This window comes from Aptenodytes patagonicus, chromosome 1 (genome assembly GCF_965638725.1).
Source record: "Aptenodytes patagonicus chromosome 1, bAptPat1.pri.cur, whole genome shotgun sequence".
Classification (NCBI taxonomy): Eukaryota; Metazoa; Chordata; class Aves; order Sphenisciformes; family Spheniscidae; genus Aptenodytes; species Aptenodytes patagonicus.
Genome location: NC_134949.1, coordinates 40,062,319 through 40,074,869, shown reverse-complemented (window position 1 = coordinate 40,074,869; position 12,551 = coordinate 40,062,319). Strand labels below are relative to the sequence as shown.

Sequence of the window (12,551 nt, the reverse complement as noted above, 5' to 3'; positions counted from 1 at the left end):
AAAGAATAGGGCTAGGATAGACAAATAGGTCAAAGCAGCACCCATCAAATGGTGTTAATCTTGAGCAGGATGAGATATATCAGAACAAAGAGAGGGCCGGTCCCTGCACGCGCTGCCTGACTTTCCACCTATTTCTAGGATGTGTTCACGCTCTGCACTGGAATTCATAGAGCCAAGATGCCAGTGTAGGGACTGACCAGGTGTAGGGACACATCCCACCACCCTTAAAATCCTAATAATCATAAATAACAGATCTCTAACTCTGACTGCAAGCTCAAGTTTGAGCAATATATGTGTATTTTAGAAATAATGGAAATGTACCAGAGTGTTAAGTCTGCTGCATAGTAGAGAAAACAAAAATACCCCGCTGCTGTTAAATGAGTGATAGGGCTTTATAGATGTTTGTTTGTCTTGGTTTATGACCAAACAAATGACATTTTCTAGACAAATAAGTTAGCTCATGGTCACTTTGTTCTTTAAGAGAGATATGGACAAAGGGGAAACAAGGCAAGATTGACCTGAAATACACGGTAACTTCGTACAGCTCAATCTCATCTGCAAAAAGAGACAACTGGCAGCAGAGTCGCCGTTGTAGAGGTTTAGCCTGGATGCCAAATGTGTAACACAATGTGGCTGCAAATAGAGTCGTGAAAACGTGCACTGGAGAGAGGGAGTATTTCACACCGGCAGGCGAGATCAGTATTTCAGAGATCCTACAGGCAAATCCTCTCACTTTAGTAATATTTATTGAGTCTTTCAACTGAAGCCTCAAAATCTAAGGGGCCATGATCGTAATGCTGCCAAGGCCAGTAATGGATGTTGCATTTGGTCTGTGTTAAGCACATCCAGACAGGCGGCAGTAGCTCCTCTCGGCCCTTCCCTGCCTGGGAGGTGCCCAGGGCTGGGGCTGCGGACATTTTTTGGCTTTAGGGAGACACAAGCAGCCCCAACACCCCAACACGTCCCATCTCTCCCCTCCAGGCCGCAGAGCAACCTGGATTTTCAATCGCTATTGCACCCTCTCCTCCCCCTCCTCTCCGGCCTCACCGCAGAGAAACTGCTGTAAGAAAATAAAATATAAAATGAAACTGAAACAGCGCTAAGTCCAAAGCAGATTTTGCTTGGTTAAGTTTTATTCACGTGTACGGGGGCAGCATCAGCTTTAGCAATCCAAACAAATACTCCAATGGGTATAATTCAGGTGAATCTTCTGTTGCTAAATCAGCGCAGCTACCTGTGGCCATTTCACACCTCTGCCAGCACTGAAGCTGCTGCCGCTGCTGACAAGAAGTGACTGAGGAAGGGGCAGTAGTTGTCTAGTGCTGGTGCATTGGTCTCATAACTCATCTGAGGTGGAGGGACGCTGCGGTATCCTTTTGCAGCACCCTTTGCAAAGGTTGCGGTCTGGTTTTTGTAATGTGAATAGGTGCTGCTCCCAGCTGCCCGCACTGCCAAGGGGCAGAGGTGTCAGGCGCTAAAAGTAGCACCTGACCTAAGACACGGACACTAAACACTGAGATCCAAAAGAGGAAAAAAATGTCAAGCGAGAATGAACCCAAGGGAAAAAGCAGGTTTGAGAGATGGCATAAGGAGCAGGAAATTGTGTGCAAGGAACAGTAGTGGAAATTAGTGGCCACACAGGCATCAGTCAAATTCCCCTTTATATAAACTGGTTGGAGCAAGCCCATATAAAGAGAATTTACCTGGCACTGAGGAAACAAGGTTGGACAAAACCCCAACCATGGAAAATAGTGAGGAAAAGGAAAGCAGTAGGAAATGAAGTGGAAACTAGCACACAAGAAGAAAAAAGGTTACCCAGAGCAGACCAGACTGGGATTAGTTTCCCCCACTTGTAACTGCTATCTTGTCAGCCTGGCACTGTTCAGCATTTTTATCCTTCCAGCGCTTTTGCAAATCTTAGTGCTGAGCTGTTTTCACTTCATCCTGAGAGCTGTGGTGTCCATCAGTTATTCAGGAAAAATTGTTTCTCAGTTGTAAACATAGAGATTGAACCAAACTACATGATTTGGGACAAGGATCACCCCAAAGCCCAAACACGACTGCATTTAGGTCCAGAGTTTCAGTTAAAGCCCTTCTTCGCCCGTGAGTTGAAGATCATTACATTAACGTTCTTTTTAAGGCAGTATAAATGCTATTATGACTCAGTAGTAATCCTTCCTATGAACAGCTTTTGCAAATCCCACTCTGTCATTCCCACGGTCAAAAATGCAGTAAAACGCAGACATAAAGACATCTCCTAAAATCCAGAGCGGGCCGGTGCGAGTGGTGATGTCGAGAGACTGAAAGCCGCTCATGCAGAAGGTTTGGTCTTCAGTAGACTCCTGGAAGGGAAAGCACGTGTCCTTGCGGCTGCCTGCTCCAGCCCCGGCTCAGGGAGTGGGGACAGGGAAGCGGGGAGCCCAGGGAAACGCACCTTTACGATGTATTGCTCTGCTGTCAGCTTGTACTCATGGTGTCCGATCGTGAAGCTTATGTGGGGCAAGCTGGACAGTCTTCTGCAGTCTACGAGAAACTGTATGCGATGCACTGATTGAGACAGGATCGGTTTGCCTTTTATTAAGTATTGGCCTTTGAATTCAAGACTTTTGTGGCAGGTAATAGTGAACTTACTACAGAGAAACAGCATCAGGCTGACTTACGGCCCAACACTGCCCTCCGGCTTTCCAGCTCCTGCACTGGGTCAAACCAGCCTAACAGCCCAGACCACTGCACCAAAGCCCCTAGGGACCCAGGGCTGATGAAAATCCTCGCGAGCCCCAAAAGGGACATGGTGAAGGAGCACTCTGACATCCCCCCTGTACAACTCGGAAGCAAAACTGAGTGTGTGAGCCCCAGTGAACCCATGTTAGCAAGGTTTGCTGAGCAAAAGTCCTCCGATGCTCTGGCTGGGACTGGGTGGAGGGAGCTGCCTCCAGCCCATGCAGGGAGGGCCCTACAGCTGCAGCTCACCCCGCTCCCTCCCCTAACGTCATAGGTTTAGGGAAAAAAAGCCAGTGAGGAATCTGGCACTTTATACTCTGCCCTGGAGTGGGATTTAAAGAGCAGAAGAAGGACTAAACTCTGGCATAGCCATTAATTTCCATAAATAATACATTCACTTACAGTAATACAGAAGATCATTTCCTGGCCTTTCTAGTTATTTCATGAAACAACTGGCATATTAAATGGCACTGCAGAATGCTCCAAGCCCCGGAGGGATCTTTGCTGTAAACTGTAGTGTTTAAAGTCATTGTTTTAGAGGCTTCCTATAAGGAAGAATCTACTTTTGTTGTTGTTGTTAAATCTGCTTTATGAAAACATAGCCCTAAATCTTGTGTATACTTATCAGGTGTCATACCATTAGAACAAAATAAACCATGGGATACAGAGGGAAAGGGTAAAAAAGCCACTGTAATGGTTTGTAGGATACGAGAAGCAAGACATGATTCATTTACATAGCTAGTACATCCAGAACAAATTAATCCTTGCTGGAAAGAGATAAAAGTTCTGGTAAAATCACTGATGGATGAACCTACTTATAGTGGGATAAATTCGAGCCAATATACTCAGCCTGTCTGTGGTTGCTACAAAAACAGTCACAGAAAGTCTTATTTTCAGGATGCTTTTTTGCAGAATCTGAGATGCTGGCTGAGTGCTCTTACGTCAGCACCGGAGTATATAAACTTATACTGCAATGACCTGTTTCTTGTTTATATTACACTAATATAAGTGCATTGGAAATACATATTTTATCTATATCCATTAGTATGTACCATTATAAAAACAACTCGTTATTAAAGCGTACTGTTTGACATGTATCTGAAAATTTGAATAAAAATGAAATTTAAGGTTTAATTGAGAAAGAATCAGAAGCTTCACGAGTTACACAGATGCAGCTCCAAGTTCTCCTCTTAGAAAAGGAGGCAGATTAAAAGTCCACTTTTGTCTTTGATCTGTGCCCAGTGCACTGGGCAATCGTAACGGTCTCAATTTTCTTCCAAGTGCAGTTTTGTGTCAGGATCAAGACAACTGCGAAGTTAACAGCAACCATACGCGGCAGCTTTACTTGGGGCACTGGAGCTGTGGCGACGTGGTAATTACCCGTGGGAGTCAGCCAAGGGCCAGCAATAAGGCACAGTAAAAATAAGCTGCTCTCTCCCTGGAGGCGGGTGGATTTAGCTGTCTCAGGTTTGTTATCTCAGTGCTTTAGATACAAGGGTTCAGTCATGCCATCTGAAAATTGCCAGCAGGGAGATGGAAAGGGTGGCAGAGAGACATCCCAGCCCGGCCCGCAGGCAAGGCAGTGGGAAAGCCTAACCTACCTTCAGCAACCTCAGCTTATGCAAGCCCCCCAGAGAGGCACGGGGGGCTGGGAACCGCAGGTGCGGGGCCGGAGAGGCCACGAAACGATACAGAAAGGCTGTTTTGGCCCACTGGAGGAGGTGGAGGTGCTCATCAGAGGGCAGGCGGGGATGGGGAGGACCGGTGGGGAGTGTCAGCAAGGGGGACACAGGAGAGAGCGGCAGGGAAAAGAGGAAAACCAGCGAGGAGACAGAGGAATAAGGTTCATGAGGGACAATAAGAGACAGCGAGGTCTGTCCTGCACCCCGTGGCTCATTTGCCAGGAGCCAGCGTTGCGAGCATCACAGATGTGCGTCCCTCCTGGGAGCCCCAACATGACACCGCCTGCTCTGCTGCAAGCTGACAGTCAGAGGTCCTGTCAGTGCAACCATTGTGGGGCTGCAATTACAATACCTTTCCCGTTCCATTTGATGCTGATGGGGCTGGCCATCAGCACCGAACCCCTCCTGGCTTGAGCGAGCCAATGGCTATAGCCAGGGACTTTGGAAGGAAGTGCTCCTCTGATTTTCCAAAATAAAATCCTCTCTGATGTAAAGTATGGATCAATTCCTCAAACTGACGTTCCCATTATTTCCTTACACACCAGTACTGACGAGTACGGGAGAGGAGGCGGACACTTGGGAGGAGGGCTGGAGCAGCAAGGCAGACGGGTCAAAACAAGCATGGCTCTGAGTTCAGTGCTGTCCTGGAAACAAGGCTTTCGCTGAGACCTTTCTGAGCAATTATTTAAGTTATTTTCCCACCCTATAAGCTCTTTGCACCAAATACCAGTTTCTCTTCCTTTCTGGCTGTTTTCTGGCTATATAGTTTTTACCTCTCCAGTATGCGATGGGCTTGCCCCAATATACTCCTGTAATCTCCTGATTTGTGAAGAGGGGCCGGTGATAAGAGAAGTGCCTGAGTCAACGATGGCTTCGCAGCCGTGCGAGCAAAATGCCACCCGGCCCTGGATCTTTATGCTGCAAATGAAAAACAAAGCATCTTTAAGCAAACGGCATATACACTGTGACTGAAGAAGCATATTATTGCTAGCTAAAGTACCAGAGTACGGTCTGAAGCTAAAACTAGCTGCCAAGCTTTCCCAGCCTTAAAAGAAAAGAACATCTTTAAAAGACAAGAAAGTAATAAAAGGAAACAGCATGAGGAAGACTTCTCGCTTGGGGACCCACTTTTCTCTCTCAGGACTCCTACAGCCCTAATCATTTGTTGCCTGCTGATGAATTTGTCCTCAACCACAGGTGTGTGTCCTCATCGATTTGTGCAGCAGAAGAAGGACCAAAGGGACACTGACTACTTTGACCAAGGTTAACAGGAAAGACGAGAGGAGGACCTGGAGCTGGATTCAGTTCCTGGGTGCCTTAACGTCTTAACTGAATAGCCCACCAAGAGTCAACTCAACCATTGGCGTATCATATTAAAACATATTAACATGCTCTCCCAGAAACCAGCTACCCATGTCACAGCAGATTTACAGAGCTAATAAGCCCCAGTCTCATCCTGACAAACCCCCTCTTTGAAAGGCACAGGGGTAAACCACTGCAGCCGAGTCCTCCTGCATCTGTATCACTAGGTGTTTCTGTCTCTGTGGGTTTTACCTGGGGAGGTGAATTCCACCAGGTATTTAATACATACATACATACATACATACATACATACTTGTTCAGGTGTATTTGCCAGTAGCTTTTCTCAGTGACTGGGACCCAGTGGATTGAACCTTTGTAGAGGGAATGGTCTATCCCCCCCAGAATCAACTCACCACCATTCTCGGTGTCATCTCCTCTGAAAGCAGAAGACAGGTTAACACAGACATGGGAGTGTGCCAGCACGTGCCGATGAGATTACACTTAAAAAGCAAAAGACAAACCACAGGCCTTTCTAAATTCAGATATGGATGGCTGAAAGGGATTATTTCTAAATTATAACTGCGTATGTCCCAACTTAGAGCCTCCAAACAACCTCTGAGAAGACTTACTGTAGGCTGCCAAGGGCTAAGATAGGCATCAGGAGCAGGTTGAGCCAGTTGCTGTTCTCACCTCAGAATAAACACTAAATAAATTGGTGGAGTTACAGCTAGGTCCAGATGAGGTAACAACATTTCCTTCCTGAAATGTGACTACTTGGGTGTAGCATGGCATTTCTGTTCATCTGCACTGGCCAGAAGGAAACCTTCGGCAACTCAGACATGGTGAGTCTGAGCTGGGAGCTTTTCTTTTGTTTATGACCAGCTCCAACAAGAATAACTCGCCGTCCAAAAATTCATGGTCCTCCCCAGCACATTTTTCCTTTTCACTCCACATTTTTCAGTGTCAAATTGAGAAAAAAAAAAAAGAAATGGGGAAAATTATTTTCTAGAATTGAAGATTTATACAGATGCACGGTTGTCTCAACAATTAAAATAGATTTGCTTCTTTTTTGGCAGTGTCACTTTAAACACTGACCTTTTCAGATAGAAAGAGAAGACCGGCTCCTCCACCAGCTGCTGGTTCATGATGCTGTCAAACACGGGCAGAGCATTGCCCACTGCTAAGGAGGGGTAGCCCAAGCCCAGCACGCCATCAAAGTGGGCAAGGGCAAAGGTTGTTCCTGGCTCAAACACCGACTCGCCAAAGTCCTGTCCCTTGATGGAGATGTTACTTATCTGTTTGGTACAAGTGAAAGTAAAGACACCATCAGTTACAAGAAATTAGCCACATTTCAGATCCATATCAATGGATTAATTCAGTTTATAAAGCCTGGATATCCTTGTGTGACTTGCATCAATATAGCAGGTGCCCATTTGGTGAGTAGGCTGCACCGATTCCTTTTAATGCCTTAATTCTGTGGATGTTTCTGCATAAACCCAGTACAATACCCAAGGAGAGAAGCAGAAATGCAAAATAAAATCTTAGGGATTTGGCTGGGTAGCCTGAAGCTGGAGCAGCACCCACACCTCTCAGCACCCGGCTTGGTGGGACATCACCCTGCCCTTGCCTGAATCAGGCAAGGTCTTCCAGAGCAAAGCCAGTATCTGAACTGCCCTGAAAACAGTTGACCTGGAGGCTGACACCCATTTTAGGTGGAGGCTCACCTGCAGCGTGTCTTTGCCAGCAATGCCCAGAAGCTGTCCCGTGCCGTACTGCAAGGAGAAAGCTTCCCCTCCATGCTCATACGAATCCGACAGAAAGGACTTAAATTTCTGGTGCACCCCTACACAAAACAAATGACACCTGTGCACCAAGGGGAGGTCCCAGCACCGCGCCTGCTCCCTAGTGCAGAGCTGGCCGAGATGCAGGCAAGGCAGATTTTTGCTTGTCTTACAAGGAAGGCGTCAATGGAGGTGTCTGTTCCCCCACAGGCAACCCTGTTTTTCTGTACCTCGGAGGTTATTTTGGGTTTTAAAGGCAAATCAAAACAAAAATGGGCATTTCCACTGCTATTTGTAGCTCTCCCAGGTTTATTTTCATGCCTTTTACATCAGGTACCTCGTGGTGCAGAGGGATGTTTGGCAGCTGCAGCCGGCGCCTGCCCTGGCTGCAGGGCAGCGCAGAGGGGCAGAGACTGAGGAGCAAGCCAGGAAGGGGAGAGCAGCCCTCGGGGGTGCTCCAAATCCTCCCCTCCCAAATCCCTGCTGCAGGAGAACTCCTTGGGAAAGGAGAAATGGCCAATGTACCTGAGACACAAGGAGCGTAAGGGAGGGTAACATTTCTTACTGCATGCTTCACTGATGCAATAAGCAGAAGGGACCCAAAAATTGGAGGAGCCGGTGTCAAACACGACGGTGAACCTCTGTGGCGGCGTGCCGACGCTCACAACTCCGTAGTACTGTGCCTGGGGGAGGAACAACCCGGTCAGCCCCGGCCTGCCTCCCAGTGAGCTATTCCTGAGGAAAAAGCAGACCTGGGAGCATCATGCAGTGCTTTCTCAGGGGGTTCAGTGCAATTTCATCTAAACGTAAATGCACACCGCAGGGAAGTGTGTCTGGCTCCACAAGTGGTTGCGGGCAGCAGATTTCACTCCACCTGCATGCATAACAGTGCAGCATTTTTAAAGCCTTTTAAGCAAACACTCAGTCGGGTTCCCCATGAAGTCAACAAGCCCTCTTGCACCAACTTCAGTGGTGGCAAGGTCAGCCCCAAGACGAAGCTCTCACACGACCACGTGGGCTTTCAGGCAGCTCCCTGCTGATGTCAGTAAGAAATCATAGAATCACAGAATCATGGAATCATTTAGGTTGGAAAAGACCTTTTTCCAAAAAAGTTCATCGAGTCCAACCGTTAACCTAGCACTGCCAAGTCCACTACTAAACCATGCCCCTAAGCACCACATCTACACCACATCTTTTAAATACCTCCAGGGATGGTCACTCCACCACTTCCCTGGGCAGCCTGTTCCAATGCTTGACAACCCTTTCGGTGAAGAAATGTTTCCTAATATCCAATCTAAACCTCCCCTGGCGCAACTTGAGGCCATTTCCTCTCGTCCTATCGCTTGTTACTTGGGAGAAGAGACCGACCCCCACCTCGCTACAACCTCCTTTCAGGTAGTTGTAGAGAGCGATGAGGTCTCCCCTCAGCCTCCTTTTCTCCAGGCTAAACAACCCCAGTTCCCTCAGCCACTCCTCATCAGACTTGTTCTCCAGACCCCTCACCAGCCTCGTTGCCCTTCTCTGGACACGCTCCAGCACCTCAACATCCTTCTTGTAGTGAGGGGCCCAAAACTGAACACAGGATTCGAGCCTGTGCGGCCTCACCAGTGCCGAGTACAGGGGCACGATCACTTCCCTACTCCTGCTGGCCACACTATTTCTGAGACAGGCCAGGATGCCATTGGCCTTCTTGGCCGCCTGGGCACACTGCCGGCTCATGTTCAGCTGGCTGTCAACCAACACCCCCAGGTCCTTTTCCGACAGGCAGCTTTCCAGCCACTCTTCCCCAAGCCTGTAGCGCTGCATGGGGTTGTTGTGGCCGAAGTGCAGGACCCGGCACTTGGCCTTGTTGAACCTCATACAGTTGGCCTGGGCCCATTGATCCAGCCTGTCCAGGTCCCTCTGCAGAGCCTTCCTACCCTCGAGCAGATCAACACTCCCGCCCAACTTGGTGTCGCCTGCAAACTGACTGAGGGTGCACTCGATCCCCTCATCCAGATCATTGATAAAGATACTAAACAGAACTGGCCCCAATACTGAGCCCCGGGGAACACCGCTCGTGACTGACCACCAGCTGGGTTTAACTCCATTCACCACAACAGGTGATTTCACATCAGTGATGCAAAGACAGCACCACCCACCTCTGCCAGTGTCAGAGGGCTCCAACCAGCAGCACAAATGCTGTCACAGGCGGCTGGGCTTTTTCCTTTGTAATTAGCAGCTATTAGCAAGTTAAAAAATGAATTCTGTTGCAGAGACTGTATCTGATGTACTGAACAAAGTTCATCTAGTGGATAAAGAAACCACTGACCGTCCTTGGATACCAATTGAAGCTAGAGATAATCTGTGAACACGTGAATGCTGGAGTGAAGAGCTTATCCACATCCTGAATGCAAGTGTCTAAGTGCCCCTATCTGGCCCTGGAAGAGCACTTCAGCATTAAGAGACCTATATTTAGGAAGAGGCATTTCTGGAATTCAAACGCAGATAGAAAAGCAATACCCAATGCCAAGCCTTTTGTAGCAATACAAATATTTGAATATGTATCTTCAAGTGCATACTTGTTAATTAATACACTGAATATAGTTTCTGACACTGGAGTTTATGGTCTGAATGAGATAATCACGAAAAGGCAAGCAAGCGCACTATTTAAACGAATATCCAGCTATACAGCAGGATTTTATTCCTTCCTGTATTAAACAAACCTTTATTGATTAATCTGTAAAGTGAGGCAGCTCTAACTCATGTTAGTCCAAAAAAAAAACCAAACCAAAAAACCCCCACAAACACACCACACTGAAACCTCCACAAAACTGTTCCTGGTGCTAGCTGGATATGCTGGGGAAGTGGATTTTGCTATGTTATTTTGATATTTACCCCTCTTTGATAAGCTTTAGAGCAGGCTGAAATTTTTCAGTCTCCTTTGTTCTTCTTCACGCACTTCTCTAGCTCCTCTTGACATATTCCTTTATGGCCCTCAAGTGCCAGGTAGTTCTTGCTGAATTAATTTGGCTTTCCCTTCCCTTCCCTGTTCAGATGCAGCCTCCACAACATTTCTGCAATTTAGCTTTCCTTTAGATAAGCATAACAGAAGAACTGAATAAAATGGAAAACAGAGATCAACCAAATGGACAAAATGCTAAACCCAGGAAAGACAGTTTACAAAATGGTTGACCTGCTGACTTGCCTCTCTGAGATCCAATGAAACTCATATTTTTCCTTTCTCAGTTTAGAGGGTGAATTCAGCCAGGTTAGTGTGAGACCCAGGTCAGTCTCAGATATTTAATAGACATTAAGCTCAGGAGATAAAAGAAGAAAAATAAAAACTCCACTTGGGTCTTTGTTATCATTGATTTATGACTCCACGTGATCAAATAAATGAGATTTGGGGGATTTTTTATAACATGCAAACATCCAAGTTCCTGATAAATAGAATATAGCTAAATGAAGTAATCAGATTCTGCTACTAAAACCCCAATCCTGAGCCAAGATGGGTACAGGCAAACCTTCCATGTTTCTTGGAGACCCAACCAAGTCCAATACACATCTATACAAAAATAAAACTTGTCACAGGACTACCACTGCTAGATTACATCAGCTTTCTACCTGGGTCCCACCCATGCTAACCTAGATCCATACATGCTTTATTTTTCAGGCTGGTAAACTGATTCTTTATGATCTAGTATTTATAGCATAGAGCAACGAGCCATCTCAAGCCCTACAACTTCATTGGGAGACTAGATCTCAAATGTGCTGGGAAAAAATTCTGCCTTCAAGAGAGCAGCGAGTCCTTATGATTGCATTACCAAAACTGTACTTACATTCATGTAATCGTACAGCCTTTCTGAAGCAGTTCCTACCGATAAAGCCATATCTGCAGGGAAGCAATGCAGGTACCTCCGGGCAAAAACGTCAGGGTGGTGATTCCTCCAGAACTCCTCCAATTCTCCCTTTTCCTTCAGCTGTTTCTTGATAGATTTGAATCGAATGAGAGAGATTCTATGCAAATAAAAGAAACACAGAAAAATTAACTGGATCTCCTTTCTAGAGTTCTCGTATACTCTTCTGTTAAAAATTTGTTTCTTTTTTGAGACCTCAGGTAGCAACAAGCACAGGTCACCCCAGGAAGCCAGCTGAGACACGCGTCAGTGATGCTAGACATGTTTTCTTACCGTTCCACAGCCACAGTGAACGGGATGTAAACCACAGCCAACAGTATCACCCTCATGGCTCCAAGCGGTTCAGAGTCTAATGACACTCATTTACTCAGAAGTCCCTTTTTTATACCCCATTGTCAGCAGAGGGCCGTTCGCTAGGTCAATCAATCACAGGAGGTCAGTGCTTTGGCAGAAAAGCCATTAATTTGCTCTCACAGCAACCGCTGGATTGTGCAAATATCTGTGTCCAGTGAAGCTACTAAGGCACAGATAACTAGGACACAGTCTAGACCAAATAGACATTTTACTAACAATCGTTAATGTCTTTTACATAAATGTAATAAATGGGGTGAGCTTGGCTCCCGTTAGCATGGGAAAGAGGAGGCAGTCCAAGGACTTGCCTGGTTCCCTCCGAGTAAGCTGCTTTTCAAGCTGGCTTTAGTGACAAGTGGCCCAGAAGGGTCCAGCGCAGAGAAAGAGGACATAACATATAACCATTTCCCTTTTACATGGAGATGTTTCAGCAGGGCTGAGCAGACGGACGTTTGCTAGGGTTGTCACAAGTCATCCCCTACCAACTGAAGTTTAATTCCCTATTTAGGGGAGAGCTCTGGTCTAAACATAAATGTGATTGCCACCCCAAAAAACGGCTCTTAAAAGTAAAAAACATGACAGGCTGCAACATACAGTAATAAACAGCCAGTGGTTTTGTACACACTTCAGCAAGACATTTGGAAGCGCCCACTTGGATTTGTTTTCCCGCGAGTTTCCTGAGGTTAGCGGTTCGCACCCCTGCCTGGCACTTAGGTTCAAGTCAAGCTGACAGAAAAATAATGGTGTCAAAAAGAGACTGTGATCTGACAGAGAGCAACCCCAAACCCATTAGCCGCCTGGGAGGAAGCTCAGCA

General features: G+C 46.7%; 1 protein-coding gene across 1 annotated transcript; it reads right to left on the bottom strand.

Annotated features, from left to right (window-relative positions):
- Positions 1 to 2,108: 2,108 nt before the first annotated feature.
- On the bottom strand, positions 2,109 to 11,714 carry LOC143157794 (cathepsin E-like). Its single transcript, XM_076332808.1, has 9 exons — positions 11,659 to 11,714; positions 11,308 to 11,485; positions 8,052 to 8,169; positions 7,430 to 7,548; positions 6,801 to 7,000; positions 6,019 to 6,141; positions 5,177 to 5,321; positions 2,435 to 2,533; positions 2,109 to 2,342 (listed from the first exon to the last, which is right to left on the bottom strand). The coding sequence occupies exons 1-9, from the start codon at positions 11,712 to 11,714 to the stop codon at positions 2,163 to 2,165; spliced, it is 1,218 nt and encodes a 405-aa protein (XP_076188923.1). The 3' UTR covers positions 2,109 to 2,162.
- Positions 11,715 to 12,551: the final 837 nt, after the last annotated feature.